Source organism: Eschrichtius robustus, chromosome 9 (genome assembly GCF_028021215.1).
Source record: "Eschrichtius robustus isolate mEscRob2 chromosome 9, mEscRob2.pri, whole genome shotgun sequence".
Taxonomy (NCBI): domain Eukaryota; kingdom Metazoa; phylum Chordata; class Mammalia; order Artiodactyla; family Eschrichtiidae; genus Eschrichtius; species Eschrichtius robustus.
The window spans coordinates 49,910,242-49,932,241 of NC_090832.1; the positions used below are offsets into that span (position 1 = coordinate 49,910,242).

A 22,000-nucleotide genomic window follows, 5' to 3' on the forward strand; every position below is an offset into this window, starting at 1 on the left:
AGTTACCCTAATTTGTTATTATCTGATGTCTTAATTCCGCCCCTCTATTGAAACTGCTCTCTAAAAGGCCATCTATGATCTCTGTCTTACCAAATCTGGTGGCCTGTGTTTAGTTGTTGTTTTCCTTTACTGTCTTGTTATTTGTTCTTCTGGCTAGTCTGGCCTTGTGACCGTCTTTTCCTTTGATCTATATGACATCATGTAATTCTATCTACTACTTTTGCTGTTACTTCTGTATTTTATTCGTTTTTGCCTCTTATTCCTATTATCCTTTTGTTTCAAGACAGCCTAGGCACTGGCTTGGGACATGGCCTCCCTCTACAATTACTTTTTTAGGGAATTGATAAGTTGTGACCTCAAAAGCTTGGGTTCTATGAATATGATTCCAAGATCTGGATCTCAAATTCTATTCTCTCACCCTAGATGAAATGTTTATCTCTATTTGGATGTTCTGCTGGCAACCTATATTGTATTAATTCCAAACCAAATTCATCATCATCATCTTATACTCTCCCATGCTGTACTACCAGTCATCACATTTATCCCAGTCACCAAACTTAATGTCTTCTCCTTACTCTCCCAAATAGTCCTACTACTCCTCAACATAAACTCTGTATTCTAGCCAGGCCAGTTAATTGCCTTATTGTTAAGAGTTTTAGGATTATAATTCTATCCAAGATTAGAGATAAAATCAGGGTTAAAAGTAAGCAATAATTGGTATTAAAGGTCTAGTGAACAATTAATCTAGTTGATTAAATTGTTTTTAAATTTTGTTTTAATAGCACATTATTTTTTTAAAAAATCAGTAATGCTCTGATGTCTATGCTTCACACTTTATAACAGTTCTTTGTTGACTGAAAGGGAAAGTATAGTCAAGTGGAAAACATACTGTACCCTTCCCTGTATCTGAGGCTTCCCCTCCCCAGCAACCTGAAGACTTCCAGGCCTTACCTAAAATGCTCATCGGCACCTTTACTGTTCACAATGATCCGTCCTTCAGAATCCAGCTCAAGTTCCACTTTCGATTTAGTCCACTCCTACAAATGTTTATCAAACATTGTTCCAGGTAAAACTGTGAAGGAGACATAACCTCTTCCCTCAAGGGACTTCAAGTCTAGTAGAAACCAGCAGCAACTCTCCTTTAGTCTTACAGTACTTATCCTTTTTATTTTTATCTACTCCATGTATTTTGTCATCTCACCTTCATGTAAGCTCCTTGGCAGTAGACATTGCCTTCTGCTGCTTTTCTGTCATTTGATACTGTCTAATTAGCACCCACACCAGAATTTTACTACCCCTGTCTGTTGAATTGAACAATTTCACTCATATCTAACTGTAGGAAAATAGGTGTTAGGAATGTTTAGGCTAATTACCTTTTGTCTAAATTAGTAATTATTTGAAAAATGGTTTGAAACTCCTTTAAAGTTCATACAATAGATGGGAATTGTTTTTAAGAATATCTATTGTTTCGTCTGGCCTTGATTTCGTTTTTCAGTGAATAGATGTGGCTTATATAAAACTAAGAAGGTGGAGAATAAGGGGAGAAATACTGGCTTTAGCCTTTACTTAAAAATGGCATGGTTTTCAATGTATGAAAGAGTATTCCATCATATTACTTTGCCATCAGCAACAATCAGCATCTACTAAATACATAGAGCAGTGCTTTGAGGTAGGTGTAATATTGGTAGAATGGTTTTGAATATTTGCATTTGCTATAGGGAAATTTGCTTAAGAAAGTGTAGGTATCAGCACAGGCATCCTTGAGTAGCTTTATTTTTTAAGACCTGGGTCCTCCAAAGCATTCTCAGAAAGTCTTGTAAATTATTCAAACTCTAAAGAAACAAAATCACTGTAAATTAAAAATTTAATGTATATCATAGCATATTGGTTTTAGATTAAATGATACTCTGTAGTTGAAACTTTAGTGTACTATTTGTGCATTGTATAGTATACTAGCGACCCTTAACAATCAAAATATACTGTGTATATTATATATTTCATATTGTAGAGGTTTATCATTTTTGTGATTTTTGCCTTTGTGACATGCAGTTATCATATGTATAATCTATTGGATATCAGTTCCATGGTTAAGAATGTAGCTGCTAAATTGTAACATGCTTTTTGTTTGTACTGGCATTTTCACTTCCTATCCCTGTGACTCTGGGCAAGTCATTGAACTGCTTTGGGCCTTAGATTCTTCATCACAGAAGTGTGGCAGGGGCAGTACTTATTAAACCAGCATTCTTATGAGGATTAGACGAAGTGATGTATGATGTATGTGAAAATCATTTGTAAACTCTGAAGTGCTTTATAGGTATTAGGTATTTATTCTTTAGGAAATCTTAAGAAAATTAGTCACCAACACCTTATTATAGTAATAGTCTTTTTACTACTTTTGTGTACCTCTAATATTTTAGTTAGCTTTGGTACAGACCTTTGCTAAATGCTGAATTATAACATTCTCTCTTATGTGTTCTATATATGTTCTTGGAAACATGTATGTGATGTGCTGGTAACTATACAACAACTGGCTTTCTGGGGGAAAAACCCCCAATTTGTAGCATTTGCTGTTTTCCATGATGTAAATACTCCCACCATAGCCAATTTCAAGCCACAAACATGACGTTACTGAACACTGAGTTCAAAAGATGTGTATAAATTGGCTCTGCTGGGTCCATAAGAGCCAACCAACTCTAGCACACACTGAACTAAGATATAGTCAGGTTTTTTCGATATATAGGCATACAGAAGTCATAATTAATCATGGAAACTTTTAGACTATTTTCTATTTTAAAAATATTTAAGAATATTATTCTGTCTCTGAAAGCCAGGAATCTGAAGTAGGACCTGGATTCTAATTCTGACTCTGTAGTTACTAATTCTATGACCTTGGACAAGTCAGAATATCTCTAAGCCTCAGTTTCTTCATCAGTAAAATAGGCACAATAATAGTATCTACCTCAGAAGGGGAGATCTGGTGCCTGGTACAGACCACTGGTTGAAAAGAGAGGAAAAAGGATTGCTTTATAAGGTTAGTGGCTATTGTCATCAACCTTGCATGGTTATAATAGCTTGCCGACCTGATTTCTTATTTTATTTTTTAGCTGACATGGGTTTTGCCAGATTATTCAATTCTCCTCTAAAGCCACTAGCAGATTTGGATCCAGTAGTTGTGACTTTTTGGTATCGGGCTCCAGAACTTTTGCTTGGTGCAAGGCATTATACAAAGGCCATTGGTAAGTTAGTCTAAAATGACTTACTTATAATTGGTAAGTATTGCATTATCATATCATTATCATATGATATTGCATTATCATAAATACTAAATGGTATAATAATAAAGCTGCTTTGTTAAAACCACTTTAAATTTCTTTGTAAAAGTCCTGTTGTTTATATTCCCAGATTTTATATTCTGGTAGATTTGGATTTTTAACTATATAGAATATGATTCCTTTAAAAAAAGAAATCATCTTCTTTCAGAGGATAGAAGTATCTGATCTTGTTGAGTTGCTATAGAAACGATAACATGCAAACGTTATTTTTTACTTACTATCGATCAGAAGAACTGGAGAGAGGTTTAGACTTGTTTTCTTCACAAAAAGAAAAACAGAAAAACGGGAGTAGTGTAGTTATTGGAGAGAGCCCCTTCTATTTGGGGAAAAGTTAGTCAGTCAGTCCTTTCCTAAGCAAGAAACAATATGACTAACCTTTCTCTCTTGCCATTACAGTTTTCAGAATGGCAGTTTCTCCATTAAGGTAGGAAATAGAGCCTGGGTAGATTAGCTGTGCTCAGCATCTTGCCATCTCACCAAGTGAAAGAACTGAGTAAGAAAACCTGTTACAAACATACTCTGTAAAATTTTAAGTCTCCTTGAGAACAGAGGCATCAGAGATTTTGCTACCTGTCATTACAGTGTCCTCAGAGGTCCCAGCTGCTAATTGAGGGAGTCAGGAAGAGAGAGCTGTCCTCAGACCTAGATATTGCTTTAAAGGAGGTAAAAAGAGAGGGTAGGGAGGGAGTAAATAGTACTGTTAATGTGAAGGGCTAGTTCTGTAAGGTACTTAAATTTGCTAAGTGTGTTTCTTTAAATTTTCCTTTTCTTGAATTTTCTGTTCACTTGTATTAGACTAATGTCTGTTTTGACTACATTTAGCTGCTTTTGTTGAGTTCTATTTGATAAAGGCACTTAAGCTATAAAATTATTAAAAATAGACAAGTAAGCTCAATCCTTTTTCTATTAAGCTTAGGAAAAACCTCCTGGCAGCCAAAGAACTATAAATGAAGTTCTCACGTTTGAAAAGATTAGACTCATAATTAACCTATTCATGGGTAAAAAGGGAAACAAAAATTAAAATATAGTAATGTCCTCATTCGTCAGGAGGTCTGATTTCTGCAAAACTCAGATACCCAGAACACATTTATACTTTCTTTGTCTAGGGATTGAGACACTAGCACAGTGTGGAATATTATAATTCTTCATAAATACTGCTAAAGGATTTTGTTAAATTAGTGAAAAAGGCTATGAGTAGCCACAGCACTGTGAGGAAAACCAGTTTGTGTTTGATAGTAGAGGAGTGTGAGACTGAACTTAGACCTGTCCCCTGGCAGTTGAGCTTACAGTAATAAGGCCCCTTACCAGAGGCTGCCACTCGGTCTGCCAAGGACAGTGGCAGCTGTCTTTGAATGAAGGAGAACTACAAAAAGCAAATGGAAGGGATGGAGCGGTCCTTAGAATGAGGAGTGAAAATCAGACCCTGACTCTATTTACATTCCAGTGAATGACTTTTACTGAGGGGCTATATTTTTGAGACATTTAGAATTATGTTTGCTTTTTCTGTTATTAGGTCTCTCTATTGAGAACAGTAAAATCTAGACAATCTCAGAAGGCACCAGAGGATAGGAAGAAACCAAATGTAAGCCAGAGAGAAGGGGAGTGTCAGTTGGAAGCAACAGGTGGTGCCTTAGAACAGGATTGATGGTGAGATAACCCAGGGCATAGGGTGGGAGTACAGGGTGTGATAACAGCAGGCACCCATGTGCATTGGGCTCTTACCAAGCACTATGCAGTCTATGTCTAGAAGGGAGATTTCCAGTAAGAAAAGGCAGGTTCAGCCAAAAACCTTGTTAAACTAAATAATGCCCCACCAAAATCTGTCTCACTCTCAGAGATTCTTAGCAAACCCATGGTAGTGAGGCCTGTGTTTAACATGTGCCACTGGTGATTCTGTTGTATGTGGTCCCCACACTTTGAGAAGCATAGTTTTATGAATATTTTCTGATTAATTAATTGTTCTACTGTTGGCATAAAAAATAGATGTGTTTTTTTGGAAATAAAGGTAATTGGGTATGAATTGGAAACCAACTATATTTCTTATTTCCTCAGGGTAAAGAGAACTGAAATTGAATTTTAACCAGCTTGCGACTTACTTACTCAGTAAAAATAAGATTTACGAATTAAAGATAAAAACATAATTGCTAATTTCTAATTTTAGTCAAGTCCCAATTACTTATTCTGGATAGAAGTTAAGAAAAAAGCTAAGACATAGAAAAAGAGTAATCCCTACATTAGTTATCTTTAGGCTTGAAATGTATTCATAGCAGATGTAATAAATACATTCACTCCTTCTTCTTTTTTATAAATAAGTTTATTTATTTATTTATTTTTGGCTGTGTTGGGTCTTTGTTGTTGCGCGAGGGCTTTCTCTAGTTGTGGCGAGGGGGGGCTACTCTTCGTTGCGGTGCGCGGGCTTCTCATTGCGGTGGCTTGTTGTGGAGCACGGGCTCTAGGTGCATGAGCTTCAGTATTTATGGCACGTGGGCTCCATAGTTGTGGCTCACAGGCTCCAGAGCGCAGGCTCAGTAGTTGTGGTGCAGGGGCTTAGTTGCTCTGTGGCATGTGGGATCTTCCTGGACCAGGGACCGAACCCGTGTCCCCTGCAGTGGCAGGTGGATTCTTAACCACCGTGCCACCAGGGAAGTCCTGTGTGTTCTTTTTAAAAAAAATACTTACTAAACAGCATTTATTTAAGTGGGCGAGTATGAACATACATCTCACAAAAATTAATTCACATGTACATTTGGCAAAACATTGTGAATATAACATTACACTCAGAATCTAAATTAAAACTATATTATAGTCTTTCAATGTATAAAATCCAAATAGAATAATCCATAACTGGTTATTTGAAATAGTTAATAAAACTTTGAAAGATGCCTAATTTTATCTTGGCACATTGGAGAGTTGGGGCACCATCTAAGTGAATACGTTCGGATCACATCTTTCTCTACTGGTGTCGTGCAATGTCTATATATACTTGTATTTATCAGCTTCTAGAGCTTACTGTTTGTTGACAAAACTGAAGTTGGTGTATTTCAGACAAAAGTTGAGTTTTTCCAAATCATCTTGTGTAATCTGTACTGTCTGTCTAGACTGACAACTCAGAAATTCTGCTCTGTCATTACGCATCTGATTGCTTTAAAGAAATGTATCACCATACCTGACGATGATATTATTTCAGTCTATCAGATCTTGAGTATTATGCCTTGTAGTAGGTTATCAGTTGACTCCTTTGGCGATTGAATTAATAGTGGTTTGAAAGGCTTTTGCCTAAATGTAAAGTAAATTCATTGCTTGCTAAATTGAGTTTCTCAAGCTTATCTTGATCAGGAAATTTACAAGAGAATGTATTTTATTTGGCTTTCAATATGTTATGTGATGATACAGCTATTTCATGTGATATATATGTTTTCTTAATATACTTATTGTATTTTGTGTATTGCTTCACTGAAAAGTTTTTTAAAATTTTTTTATTTTGGGGATTCTTTACTTTATAAAAGTTATACTTGATATACAATGTTATATTAGTTTAAGATGTACAACATAGTGATTTGATATTTTTATACATTATAAAATTATCACAATAAGTCCAGTTACCATCTGTCACCATACAAACTTGTTACAGTATCATTGACTGTATTCCCTATGTGTACATTACATTCCTCTGACTTTTTTATAGCTGAAAGTTTGTACCTCTTAATCCCTTTTACCTATTTCGTCCATACCCCTACCCCAAAAAGTATTTTTATATGTAGGCTGTGATTATACCCAGAAATTATAACCAAAGAAATATAATAAATGTGTGCAAAAACTTGTTTTTCTTCCTTTATAGACATATGGGCAATAGGTTGCATATTTGCTGAATTGTTGACTTCAGAACCTATTTTTCACTGTCGTCAGGAAGATATAAAAACAAGCAATCCCTTTCATCATGATCAACTAGATCGGATATTTAGTGTCATGGGGTTTCCTGCAGGTAATTTATTTATTTATTTCAAAATAATGAGTCATATTTCAAAAACATTCTTTTTGAAAAGCATATTTTAAGTATTTTTAATGTATATTTTTAAGCTAAAATAACTAGATTTTTGATAAGTAACACATTATTTCCTATAACAACATTCAATATTTTTTTGTAAGATAAAGACTGGGAAGATATTAGAAAGATGCCAGAATACCCCACACTTCAAAAAGACTTTAGAAGAACAACGTAAGTAATTCCATATTACATATAAGTAATATTCAATGGGAATATTTAAATTAATCCTCTTCTAAAAAGATAGAGATTATTTAAACCAGAAACTTAGATTTTAGTGTATTAATTATGTTTATGATTTAAAGAAGATATTCCAGATGTTAACATATATGCCAGGCTTAGGCTGTAGTATTTAAAAACTTTTAAGAATTTAAGGGTCAGTGGATAGTTTAAATGTCTCTTCTGTTTTAGCTTTATAAAGGCTCAGTTCAAGGCCACAACTATGATTGTGTCTTTATCTAAGTAATGACTGGTGACTGAAACGCTGGGCTAGGCAACCAGGAAGGGTGGCAGGAGGAAGAACACATGGCCTGGGATTTGTGTAAAACAAACTGGTGGGGACATGTATGCTGAGTAGAAGTGAGAGGAGTTTGTTATAAATGTGCACACCTAGAGGAAAAGATGGAAGAGGTTCTCTCTTGGGCAACTTAACAGAAAAATTTCAGGACAGGATGGCTTGTAGGAACAAGAGCAGACATCATAAAGAGGAGCAGAGAATGGCACTAATCATTTTGGGCCTCTCTTTTACACAGTCCTTGGTAGGGTCCTTGCCTCTTTTCATCCCTTAAAGAGAGCACTGACATTGCTCAAGGGTCTGAATTGGGCTCTCTTCTCACTCTAGACATTCCCCCAGGCAGTCTCTGTGATTTTGATGGCCACAATGTACCATCAGTCATGCTGATAGCTCCCAATTTATACATCCTACTCAGATCTCTTTCCCAAGTTTCAGACCCATTTATCTAATTGCCTTATGGAATCCCAACTTGAATGTCCCATAAATACTTCAAAATACATGTCCAAAACTGAACTCATTATCTGTCCTCCTAAACCTCTCCTCCCACTATATTTCTTATCTTAGGAAATGGCTCCATGATTCATCTGATTGTTCAAGCCAAAGACCTGAGAGATATCCCTGATCCTTCTTCTATCTCACTGTCTTCCATTTTACCCCCCAGTGTCTAAACAATTAGCAAATCTAGTAAATTCTTTGTTCTAAATATCCTTTGGATCTTTGTATTTCTCTCCGTCTACCCTGCCACTGTTGTAGGCCAGACCACCACTGTCTCTCGCCTGGAATCCTGCAGCGGCCTCCTAAGTGATTTCTGCCTTCAGTCTTCATTCCACCTCACTGTGTGTACTGCAGTCATTGCCAGAAGCACATCTGAGCATGTCAGTCTTCAAGTTGCTCTTAATTCACCATTGCTCTCAATTTCTTAATATGGCTCACAGAGCCTTGGCTTCTACATCACCAAGTTCATCTCCTAAACCTCTGTCCACTTTGTACTCTATAGCCTAGACATCATGAATTTCTTTAAGAGCCTCAAAACCCCTAAGTTTTCTTTGACCTCTGGATTTTTACACATGCTGTTCCTTCAGTCTGGGATGTACCTTCCTCCCACCCATTTCATCAGATTAACTCCTTTATTTTTCCCTTCTATCCTGACGAGATTTCCCCTTGACCTTCTAGTCTGAGTTAGGTGCTTCCCCTCTGTACTCCCATAGCATATCCTGTGCTGCTTCTCTTGGCACTGATCACTTTGCTCTGCAGTTGGCTTTTGAACAGTTACCGTCGTTCCCTCTAGAATATGGATGGTGCCTATTTTATACACCATTATAGGTATCCCCAGGGCCTGGTACATTAGTGCAGTCTCATTAGTTACTTGTCAAATGGGTATTAAATGAAAGTGGTTCAAGTAATTGACGATACACTAGTAATATAAAAGATAGAGAAAATTAATGAAGGCACTTAATATTTTATCTTAGTATTTAAAGGCGAGAGGAAGAATTTTACATAAAATCATAGTATTTACAATAACCAGAAATAAAAGGAGAGAAATTTAAAAAGATAAATGAAATTCAGTTAGAAAGGTAATAGGAAAAGTTCAGAGATAAGAGCCCATACTTCCTAAGCAGACAATTTTATCCACGTAAAATCAGGCTACTAATGCGTAAGACAAGAAGGAATTTATTAAAAATTAGCTAAATCTAATACAATACATACATGTCACTAAAGTATAATAAAGAAAAAAATTCCAGAAAATGTTATTTCAAATGACATAAAAAGTAAACGAATAATAACTTGTTTTCATTATATTAGATAAAAAGAACCAAAAAATTACTCTTAAAGTGAACTGTGAAGGATAACAACAGAAGATGCTGTAATCTTTCCAATGTGTCAGCTCTTATTAGCTCATTAGAAGGCAAGGTGAAAATAGAATTAAAAGGAAATAAGTAAGTTGACTTTAAAAATTGAATGTTCGAATAAACATGGTCTGATAAAATGCTTTATAATGTATATAAAAAGTTTGAATTACTTTGAAAACTGTTCGGCTCTTAAACTGTAGCAAATCTGGAAGAGGATAATTCAGAAAATGACGAAGAATTTATCTTAGCTTTAATACTAGGAAAAATAAGACACCACAATGGGAATTGAGCAATCTCAATTGCTCAATTGAGCAATCTCAACTTCAAGGCCTTTATATTATGATAGAAACAAATAACCTAGAATCTGGAGTTAACCCAAGAAATCATTTGATTCAACATAAAGACTAAAGCCATGTTGACAGACTCCATTTCCACATAAACTTTCAAGTTTCTTTCCATTACCAAACTTAATGGCTACCTTGCCAATAAAAATGTTCCTGGTATTGGAGGAAAATAATTGTTAAATTAATATACATGGCAAAGATTTTTTAAAATAAAAATACCTAGTGTTGGCAAGGGTATATAATAAAATGGGCACGCTTACTTATATGCTACTGGTGAGAATGAATGCTTCTCAAACTTTAATGTACCTACAAATCACATGGAGACCTTGTTAAAAATGCAGATTGTGATTCAGAATCTGGGATAGGGCCTGAGTATATGCATTCCTACTGCAGGCTCTCTGGTGCCCATGCGTCTGGTCTGAGGGCCAGGTTTGTGTAGCAAGAAGGCTTTGAAATGTATACCCTTTGACCTAATAATTCTAAGAATTTATCCTGAGAAGGCAATCAAAGCAGCCACACATAGCTAAGATGAGGCACCTAAGGCTTTCCTAGAGGTTAACTAACTGCCCAAGATCACACAATTGGTAAGTGATTGCGCCAGGGTCTGCTAGGGGTCTCTGATTCTCACCTGCCATGCAGTATTGTCTCCCTACAATGTGTACTAGGATTGACCTTCAAGAACCTGCGTTTTACAACTGCTGTGAAACAAACATCATTAGTAACAGTAGAAAATATACATTCAGTACAAATAATAAGTTTAAAGAGCATTTGGCAAGGAAAAATGTTTATGAAACACAATATTAAGTGAAGAAAGTACAATTTATATAGTATGATTCTAATTTTATAAAAACAAAACAAAAATGCCTCTGTGTTTGTACCATATATATGCATGAAAAAATGCCAAAAGAAAATTATCAAAATCTTGATGACAGTGTTTTTTTATTGCTGCTAGGTTGATTATGAGTGTTTCAGTTTTTTTCTTTATGCTTTTCTATATTCTCTAAATTTTCTACCATGAACATATATTACCTATTTTTTGACCTTTTTAATTTGAAATATTTCATATATAGGAAAGAATATATATGATGAAAATATGTAGTCTATTTAGAATAATAAAATGAATACCCATTTACTCACCCTTCAGCCTGAGGGGTTGATATTCCTGATATAGAGTATGTACCTAGGAAAGGAATTGCTGGGTCACCGGATACTCACATTTTCAACTCTTATAGTTCAAGAGTCATTATCTTCCAAAGTAATTGTAACAATATAAACTCCTACATGCTGTGTGTAACAATTCTTATTTCTTCACACATTTACCAACATTTGGTTATGTGTTCCTTTTTAATCAGAAAAAACAATGGCTTAAGTTAACACATACCATGTAGGAAAACCAATCTTGGAACTTCCCATTAAAAATTGTAAATTGTGTGAGTGTTCTTAATAGTGTGTGATTCTCATGTCTTTGCAGGTACGCCAACAGTAGCCTCATAAAGTACATGGAGAAACACAAGGTCAAGCCTGACAGCAAAGTGTTCCTCTTGGTAGGTGCATCTCTCCCAGACTGGGAACTTGGATCCTTTAGCACAGCCCTCACCCCACCCTGCTTACCACGGAATTGTCCCAGCTCTTCCTCCTCTTTAGAAAGAAAAGAAATTGGTGGATGCTGGGGCAAAATTAAATCTGTCTCTTTTGAGCTGTCACCCTTGACTTTTAGCCTTGTCCAGTGGTTTATCAGCAGAAAAAAATTTAAATTCTAAAAGGGCTTTAATGCTAATGATTTCTGCTAGTCTCACATAAATGTGTGTAGTGTATTAATATCGTGGTGAGCTATACAAAATGGCATTTGATATTAATTCTATTAGACATTAACACAAAAGTCAAAACATTGACTTGGAAACAAACTTTTCATGTGCTGTCAATTTCTTATGTGTTATTCTAGCTTCAGAAACTCCTTACTATGGATCCAACCAAGAGAATTACCTCAGAGCAGGCTCTGCAGGATCCCTATTTTCAGGAGGACCCCTTGCCGACATTAGAGTATGTATTCTTCCTTTTCTGTGTGCTTTGCTCCAGGCTGAGGATGTTGGATGGTGGCTGAAAGCAAGAGAAGCACTTGTTACTGAAGTATTTTACTTTCTTTGTTAATACCGCCTCCGAGAAAAACTAGTCAAGAGAGAGGTCCTGTATTTTGAAACAGGCAAAGCTGTAGAGAGGTGTGAATGAAAACAAGAATTTTAGGAATGACCATTAATCCGTTTTACAGATAAAAACTAAAGCTGAGAACAGATGGGACTTTTATAGATTGGTCAGCCAGAACAGTTCACACCAAATCAGTAGGGAACTGAGATTTTAAAATTCTGTGTGTCTGCTGTACAACCAGACTCCTTCATTTCCCCATCCTTGTTACACCCACATATATAAATTGTGCTTGGATTTATTAGAGGTGCAGCTTTTCTTTTTTTTTTTTTTTTTTTTATAAAGTTATTTATTTATTTATTTTTGGCTGTATTGGGTCTTCGTCATTGGGTCTTTGTTGCTACATGCAGGCTTTCTCTAGTTGCAGCGAGCAGGGGCTACTCTTCGTTGCGGTGCGCGAGCTTCTCATTGTGGTGGCTTCTCTTGTTGCGGAGCAGGGGCTCTAGGCGCGCAGGCTTCAGTAGTTGTGGCACACGGGCTCAGTAGTTGTGGCCCGCGGGCTCTAGAGCACAGGCTCAGTAGTTGTGGCGCACGGGCTTAGTTGCTCCGTGGCATGTGGGATCTTCCCGGACCAGGGTTCGAACCCGTGTCCCCTGCATTGGCAGGCGGATTCTTAACCACTGCGCCACCAGGGAAGTCCGCAGCTTTTCTTGAGAAAATTATTTTCATTGTTGAAGCAAATACACATTCAGTTATTAGTGCTGATGAAGTTTGTGTGGAGAAATTTCTATGTCATATATGTCAACTAGCTAACCACGGTTAAGATTTGTTATGGAAAGTGGCAATTAGTGTAAAACTTAGATGACAAATTGTTCTTTTCTTATTGCTTAAATTGTGTTGAGAGGCACAACCAGCCACAGATGAAGAGTAGGGAAAAAAAAGTGGAATTTTAAGAAAAAAATTTTCTTAACTTTTTTTAAGAAAAAAAGTGGAATTTTAAATGAACAAGGTCAGTGATATTGTAGATTTTACGTCATGACATGAATTCTTTTTTTTTCTTTTAATGGTTTTTAGTGTGTTTGCTGGCTGCCAGATTCCATACCCCAAACGAGAATTCCTTAATGAAGATGAACCTGAAGAGAAAGGTGACAAGGTATATACTGCACTTAGGAATGGATAATTTAATAATTCCTATATATTTAACTGCCTTTTATTTAATTATGTATTTACTTTACTGTAGATGTACTTTGCGATTTGAAATATGCATTCACAGATAAATGAACTTCCTGATTTGTTTTATTGCCTGTCTTATTCCCGGATTCTTAATTCTTGCTTTTTGTTTGTTCAGTGTCATTGCCGTCACTTTATGCAGGCTGCTTTTAAAGCATCACTCTATTCTTTGATTTCAGTTGACTCCTCCCCACACAGCCCTACTTTTCCAAATTGATTGAAAAGACTATTATAGCTGTTTTAATGAGTTGCTATTTCCTGTGTGCCTGCGCTCTTCAGTGGGATGTCTGTGACTGATTTGGAGGGTTTACTGTGCAATCTAAATGAACGTCAGAGAATGGGTCCTGTTTGGGGCTCAGTACTTTGACTTCTGGAGCTGCTGTATTCCCTGGCTGCTCCATTCTCCGGTCATTCCAGTCACTTTGGTGTCCCACAGAGGTCCCTCCCCAGGTCGGTCAGCAGTCTCATGTGCATATCGTGTCATGGAAGATGTAATTTCGTTCCACAGCAAGCTTGCTTTTTTTTTTTCCTCTCTACAAGAATCAGCAACAGCAGCAGAACCAACATCCGCAGCCCGCAGCCCCGCCGCAGCAGGCAGCAGCCCCTCCACAGGCAGCCCCGCAGCAGCAGAACAGCACCCAGGCCAACGGGACTGCAGGAGGGGCCGGGGCGGGGCCCGGGGCCGCCGGAGCAGGGCTGCAGCACAGTCAGGACTCCGGCCTTAATCAGGTGCCTCCAAACAAGAAACCGCGGCTAGGGCCTTCAGGCACAAACTCAGGCGGGCCTGTAATGCCGTCAGATTATCAGGTACTCCCCTGAATTTTGTACTTCTTAATGTTCATATACTGTTAAAAAACTAAATGCAACTGAGTAAACTTTAAAGGTCTTATTGGCTATATTCAGTGATTCATGTGTCAGGTAGCATCTCCCCTAGCAAATACAAAGAAGCTCTGAAGGGCTGTACAACATGGAAGACGTTTATAGGCAGAAGGAGGTGGGACAAGGACACTGCTCTAACAGAGAGCTGATTGTTTCAGGCCCAGGCACCTTCCTTTGGGGACTACAGGAGTCTACCAAGTAGATTACTTCTCTAGTGCTGACTAGGAGATTCCAGACTGACTGGGGAGGAGTACATTCCTGGGAGGGGCTGAAACTGAAGTTAGGTTAGGCACTAAGTCTCAGTTTGGTGATGTGGGCTTAGCACAGGTGACTCCATTTTGAGCCTGTTGTCTCTTTTTTAACAATACATTTTATAAAATGGGAAGTAGACTTTTATAGTAGATCCTTTTAGAATTAAGTGGTACTTAACTCTAAAGTTTGACTATACAAACTGTACAATCCTGTTTCTAGGGCATTATATGAAAATGAAGATTTTTGTCTTTTCATGTAATTGCAAGATATTTTGTTTTTTGACTTGACTTGATTATCCTAAAACCCTGAGGAGGGAAGGTGAGGCAGGCAGCTCCTCCTCAAAGAAAATGTCTCATTTTACCCTTACAGCTGCCTATCAGGTTTGGGTCAGAAAAAGATACCTAGATAGATAAGCCTCCATTCCTCTCCCTTTTCAATTGCTTATTTTGAAACAAGTAAGCAGCATACTTCAGAAGGATCTGCCATCACTGGGAGGAAATAATCAGTAAGTAGCCACATAAACACAGAAGAGAAAGGGACTAAGATTGAGACTTCTCAGGAATAACTGTTAAATCTCACTAGAAATAATCTTGAGACTAGAAAATACATTTTGTTATTAAGATTTAAAAGAAAACTACAATTGTATTACCAGTTCAGGAAATTAAAGGAAAAAAGTCTAAGGATTGGTATTTGGAGAGAGAGGTAAAAATACTGGTGAAAACTGTAGGGATTCTTGGGGGAAAAAATAGTTTTCAAGGTAGTAACAAGGTAAGAAAAGATCTAAGAAGGGAAAGAAACTTAAAGGTTTAAAAAAAAAAAAGGTTTAGAACCACAGTCCCTCAGGGAACTGGTGGAGAAGGAGTACATAGGAGAGAGAGAACAGAAAACAAAACCACAGGCAAGGACGATATAAACTCACTGATTAGGAACTGGAAACAAGAGAAACATTAACAAGAAAGACATAATAAATAGCTGTCTAACTGGCTTTACATTTTGAATATCTCAGCACAACTACGAAAACTTATCTTGGAAGATTCCCTGCAAGCAGCGGAGTATATAATAGCACTTCCATTGGTTCCAATTAAAGTAATCAAGGCATCAGTTTGATCTGCTAAAAACAGCTTGCTATTTGGGTAGTAGTCATGAACATATTTGAATTTTACTGTAAAGTCAGTTTTCCCCCTAACATTAGTTTATTCTTATTATATGAGCAACAAACCTTTACTATATACTGGCTCATCTTTGTGTCTCTGATTGTGTTATATTAACCTGATTATAGTCGATCATGGACAGATTACTTAGCTATTGTATTTATTCCTTTCAAATCCAGGAGTTCTTCAAATGCTTTTCTTTGTCCATACTGAGCTGTCTACTTAAAAATAAAATAGCATATCTGTGAAATGGGTGGCTTTCTCAGCTAGTTAGTCGGAAAGACTAGCATGAGGGGTGAGGGAGTCCCATTGCACCTGTCTGCAACTCTTATATTATCGACACATTTGTTCTTTATCCAGTACGGAGGAGCTATTATGCTCAGTCTAATCAGCTAAAGTAAAAGCAGTCGTAGCCAGCCCAGCAATTGTAGGCTTTGTGAATGGAAAGAACATTTTTTTTTCCATAATAAACTTACAATAAAACATAGTTAGAATCTGGAAAGGCCTCTTACAACAACACAACTAGTCAGAGTTGTGTAACACAGGAAGGAGTTAAGCGGGCTTATTTTTAACCAAGGCTACCTTACTGCTCTGTTGTCTTGGACCCGATGCTGCAAGTCCAGCTTGGCTGCCTCTTGTGCGCTGAGTGGGGCACGCTTGCTGATTTGTCCTTCCGTAAACCGCCAGTGCCACCTCAAGGTCATTTACATTTTTAACTCCAAGTAATAGCTTTATTACATATGACCTTTCCCACTTTGCTCACAGGAAGAACCAGCCTTCTGGGCATAGCCAAAGACGCTGGTTCCAGCTATGCTTATATTTAACCAGGCACCATGTTCTTATTTCTATAGGTGAATTTTTCTTTTACATATTTTTTTCATATTTGCCCTTGGTACTATGAAGATGAATGTTTCATTTAAGGTAATAAAAATATATTGAACTGAAATACATTTGTCTCAGCCTTCTCTTGAGAGAATTTTCACATACGAAATTTTTTAAAATTCTAAATGTTACCTGAAGGACTTCCCTGGTGGTCCAGTGGCTAAGACTCTGCGCTCCCAATGCAGGGGGCCTGGGTTCGATCCCTGGTCAGGGAACTAGATCCCACATGCCACAACTAAAGATCCCGGGTGCCGCAACTAAGACCCTGTGCAGCCAAAGAAATAAATAAATATTTTTAAAAAATAAATAAATGTTACCTGAAGTTTATCAAAAGCACTTATTGCTGCCACCCCTACCCAACCTTGCCTGGCTCTGTCATGTAGGTGATGCTGCTGATGCCACTGTAGCCTCTCCCTCTGGAAACTCTTTTCTCTAAAAGATGATTTCTTAATCACAACAACTTTGTTATTTATAATGAGAAAACTAACAGCACGTCAGTGTACATTATGAACACCGCCGATGCAATATGCCAAACTGATTATTCCTGTTTGCAAATCTCAGTCATGCAAAGAAAAACTAACCAGAATTAGCCTAAGTTTCCCCTCTACCTTTCGTTGCCAGTGTAGCTTATCTCCCAAAGAAATCCAGCCAACTTTCGTGCGTGCCAGAACAGTGGTGGCAGGCTGTGATGTCAAGTCAGCAAAATGTATTAACAAACTAAATTAACTGTCGCTACGATGGGTCAGAACCCGGAGCCTCTGATGAGAATGGCTCATCTCTCCGTCCTGTTGTGATTAGCATCTTGAGCTGTTCCCTTCCTCCATCAGTCACTCCCTTTTCCTGTTTCCTTCTCCTAGCACTCCAGTTCGCGCCTGAATTACCAAAGCAGTGTTCAGGGATCCTCTCAGTCCCAGAGCTCACTAGGCTATTCCTCCTCATCTCAGCAGAGCACACAGTACCACCCATCTCACCAGGCCCACCGCTACTGACCCGCTACAGCCAGAGCACAGACTCCAGCAATATGACGTCTGCATTGAAGAGAACCAAAAGTGCAAACTCTGATGCTGTTTAAAACTCATCCACTTAGGAGGAAAACTATTTACTGAGCATTTTGCAGGACTGACTGATGTCTTTATTGACTTAAAGAAGATTTTTGTGAAGTTTCCCCAGCACCCTTTCCCTGCATGTGTTCCATTGTGACTTCTCTGATAAAGCATCTGATCTAATCCCAGCACTTAACTTCTGTAACCTTCAGCATTTTGGGGAAGGATTTCCTGGTGCACCTTTCTCATGCTGTAGCAATCTCTATGATTTATCTTTTCAAAGCTCTTTTACTAGGATTTTAATGTTTTAGAAACAGGATTCCAGTGGTGTATAGTTTTGTACTTCATGAACTGATCTAGCAACACAGGTAAATATGCACCTTTTAAAGCACTGTATTGTTTTCACAGAATATAACTCTTTTGCTCATGGAAGTCTTAAATGGGAACTGTTACTGTCCCACAGTACTTTACTATTACGTTTATATTTCTCTAGTTTCAGGGAAGGTCTAATAAAAGGACAAGTGGTGGTACAGAGGGAACCTGCAACCAAAAACAGCCTAGATCTTTGCAGTTACTATGCTTTATGCTATGAAGAACTAAAGTATGTGGTAATTTTTATATAACCATTCATATGGAACTTAGTTCCCAGAATCACCTTATTCTGAATAGTATCCAGTAATTAAGAATTATAATTTTAACCTTCATGTAGCTTACGTCTACTTTAAAAAGAGTTTCAAGAGCTTTGATGAAATACAGTCCTCTGGTGACCCACACCAGAAAACTGAAGAGAATATTAACTGCACTAGGATTTCTTTAAGGAGTAATGTTGATCAAAGGGAAGGAAAAGCTTTTAGTGTGTATTGTACATAAAGTTGGCTTCTCTAAAGAACTGTTGGTTTCTTCACATCTGGGTCAGTTTGAGTAACTTTCTTACATAATCAAGGGTACTCAAATAGAAGCCTGCAAATTAATCTGCTTTTAAAATAAACAGCAGTGTTCTCCATTCGTATTTGCATTAGACATAGAGTGACTATTTTTAAAGCATGTTAAAAATTTAGGTTTTGTTCATGTTTAAAGTATGTATTATGTATGCATAATTTTGCTGTTATTACTGAAACTTAATGCTATCAAGAATCTTTTCATTGCACTGAATGCTTTCTTTTGCCCCTAGGAGAAAACTTAATAATTGTGCCTAAACTATGGGCAGATAGTATACGACATATTAGATAAGTGCTATTTGCATTTCTATGATCTATGAATTAGAGGCTGAGTTCTTTCTTAGCCAGCGTAAGGAAGCTCCCCAGAGTCACAAGGAAATGTAAAGACTTAGAGCTCCCATTGTAATGTAACGGGCAAGAAATTTGTGTTCTTCTAAATGCTACTAGCAGCACCAGCCTCGTTTTAATGTTTTCTTGAGCTAGAAGAAATAGCTGATTGTTGTATATGCAAGTTATGTGCATTTTTTAACTCTTCTTTGTGAACTTATCTACCTGGTTATGATACTCTGGGTCCATATACAAGTACAATACGTTTTAGACAGAAGCCAGTATACATTTTGCACTATTGATGTGATCCTGTAGCCAGCAAGGACCTTACTGATCTCAGCATTATAATGCTTATTATTAATAACAAAGACTACACAGTGACACTCATCAACACTGAAGATGAAACTGTTGACATGCTCCACTGGAAGGAATTTCTGATTGTCTGTCTCCATAGTAATTTACCCCTTCCATTTTTGCAAGTGAGAAATTAGTAGCCCTCTGCATAATGTAGCTACCGAAGTAAAGTTCTGTCCTGTGACCTGAAGCCTCACTGTCATCAGATGCTCACTGCACCCTCGCCTCGTGCCCAGCATTATGCTGGGGGGTGAGACACAAAGGGCAAGACATACTTCCTGTCCTTGAAGAGCTTATGATTGATTCCATGACAGGAAGCTTTCCTGGGGTGACAGGCTTATAAATGAAACCATCTTAGAACATGAAGGTCTATTCGTTTACTTCTAAACCCACTTGGAGAGAGTTAGTTATTACTCCAAATTTTGCTCTGTAATAAACAAGTGTCATGGAGAGGTTTCTACGTTTATCTACCTTCAAGAAAGCCAGCAATTAATATCACCACAGGCATTAATATATATTTGAAATGTTCACAGCAGCCTTTCAACAACAATTGGGTGGCCCTTGTAGGCAGAACACAACTAAGTATTTGTAGGAAATTACAATGAAAATAGAAGCTCTGTTCCCGCCCTCAAGGAGAGCTTACATTTAGTAAAAGACGAACCCAAATATGTGCATGAACCAAAATATCATGCCCCTTAATACTTTATAAGCAACTTTGATATAAATCCTTGTGATACGCGCTTATATGATCATGGGACTACCCTGCTTTCCTTGTATGTAGTGAATTTTAGTGGCAGAACTGATATAGAAACTGTGAGGGGATTTTTTCAGTTGCTCCCAGTGTTCTCCACACAGGATCTAGCCAGATATGCCAATTACACATGTGACTGGGTTTCTGGTCACTGCACTGGTACTGGCCCTTTCCTCCTGTGCTCTTGCCTGAGAGTTGGTGATGCCCACTGGTGCTCATTACCCTTTGAAATAATTTTGGTTCATAATTTCCTTTTCCTTGTAAAGGGGAACAAAGCCTTTAACATACTTGTGGGCCCTAAAACTGTGGGACCTCGAAGGAGACCTGTGAAGCTTTTTGAGGTTAAAATTTACCTTTTTGGTCCCCAAATGACCCCATTCCTCTTTAAAAATTTATTACCATCAATGTCCCCTGAGAATGCAGGGTGGACTTCCAAAGCAGGGGAGGTTATGGGAAGGAAGGAAGGAATCAAAGTGAAGGTCTTCTGCGCTCCATAGTACAAATCAGTTTTCGAGTTAGCTTTCTGGTAAGTTGTGTGTTTGGGAAAAGGGATTCTAGGGTTTCAGGACAGCTGAGTCAAGGGTAAAGTAGCCTGGTGGCAGGACTGATACTATGAGGCTGAAACAATCCTTATGATGAAGTAGATCATGCAGTAACATACAAAAACCAAGGACATGTATATTTTTATATCTGTGTGGTTTTAAAACTTTAGTACTTAGAACTTTGGCCTTCTGCACTACTCTTTTGCTCTTGTAAACGCAATTTACATTTAAGAATGGAAAGGGATGGCATTTGCTTACGTGTTCACTGCCTCATTCCTGGTGAAGCAACTGCTAGTTGTATGCCTCTAAAATGATGCTGTTTTCTCTGCTAAAGATAAAAGAAAAAATAGTTGGACAATAAGACTTGCAGCTTAATCTGCTTTGAATAATTGTATGTAACAGAAACTATACAATGAAGGAATATTCTATGAAAATTACGAATCCTAACTTCTATGGTGTTATCTTTCTGGGGAATGGAGAAAGGCAGTGAAATGGCAGTTAGACTAAAGGAGGCTTGAAGGATTCAAGTATAAATAATATTTTATATAAAACATAGCTGTTTAGGTTTCCTTAATCTTCAAGAATAGTCACAAATATCATAAAGCAAAGTTCATTGTTTTAGGATTTTTTAAAAATGTGTTGTACCTAAGGCCATACTTACTCTTCTGTGCTATCACTGCAAAGGAGTGATATGTATGTATTATATGAAAAAAAAATCCTTAATGCACTGTTATCTCCTAAATATTTAGTAAATTAATACTATTTAATTTTTTTAAAGATTTGTCTGTGTAGACACTAAAAGTATTACACAAAATCTGGACTGAAGATGTCCTTTTTAACAATTTAAAGTACTTTTTATATATGTTATGTAGTATATCCTCTCTAAATTGCCTAGTTTGTATTTCCCATAATTCCTATTTGTGAAGTGTACCTGTCGTTGTCTCTTTTTTCAGTCATTTTCTGCACGCGTCCCTCTTTATACGATTATAGACATGACTATGTGTGCTTTCCACACACTGCTGCGAGGTGTGCACTCAGAGCCAGCCACCCCCCGCCCCCCGCCCCCCGCCTTCCAGCAAGGCTCGCTCCGCGGGCTGCAGGATGAGCTGCTGCTTTGGAGCCGAGTGTTTCCCGCTTTTGAGTTGTCCTGACATCCTTCCTGAAATGACTGTTAAGACAAAAATAAATTACATTGCATTTATTTTATATTCTTGGTTGTAATAAAATTTAATTGACTTTGTTTCAGTGTGGATTTTTTAAATATAGGAAAAACTCTTTGTTACAACAACTTTTAATGTTAAAGTTTTATGTGTGTGCCTCGAAGCTTTTCAGATTACACTTGTCCTGCAGAGATGCAAAGTCTCCCTGTGAGCTGCAGTATGTTATTTTATTCAGGATGCTTATGACGTCAAAAAACCAAAGAGGCAAGG

General features: G+C 37.5%; 1 protein-coding gene across 3 annotated transcripts in view; it reads left to right on the top strand.

The window, feature by feature from the left end:
- CDK19 (cyclin dependent kinase 19) overlaps positions 1-21,778 on the top strand; it is a 184,934-nt gene extending 163,156 nt beyond the window's left edge. For 2 of the 3 annotated variants that reach the window (XM_068551273.1, XM_068551276.1), the window contains 8 exons: positions 3,105-3,236; positions 7,171-7,314; positions 7,479-7,548; positions 11,554-11,626; positions 12,025-12,122; positions 13,296-13,374; positions 13,992-14,258; positions 17,473-21,778. In XM_068551273.1, coding sequence (XP_068407374.1) covers positions 3,105-3,236; positions 7,171-7,314; positions 7,479-7,548; positions 11,554-11,626; positions 12,025-12,122; positions 13,296-13,374; positions 13,992-14,258; positions 17,473-17,604 — 995 coding nt within the window. In that variant the 3' untranslated portion in view covers positions 17,605-21,778. The remainder of the gene's footprint in view (positions 1-3,104; positions 3,237-7,170; positions 7,315-7,478; positions 7,549-11,553; positions 11,627-12,024; positions 12,123-13,295; positions 13,375-13,991; positions 14,259-17,472) is intronic. The other variant, XM_068551275.1, reaches the window with a different exon arrangement.
- Positions 21,779-22,000: the final 222 nt, after the last annotated feature.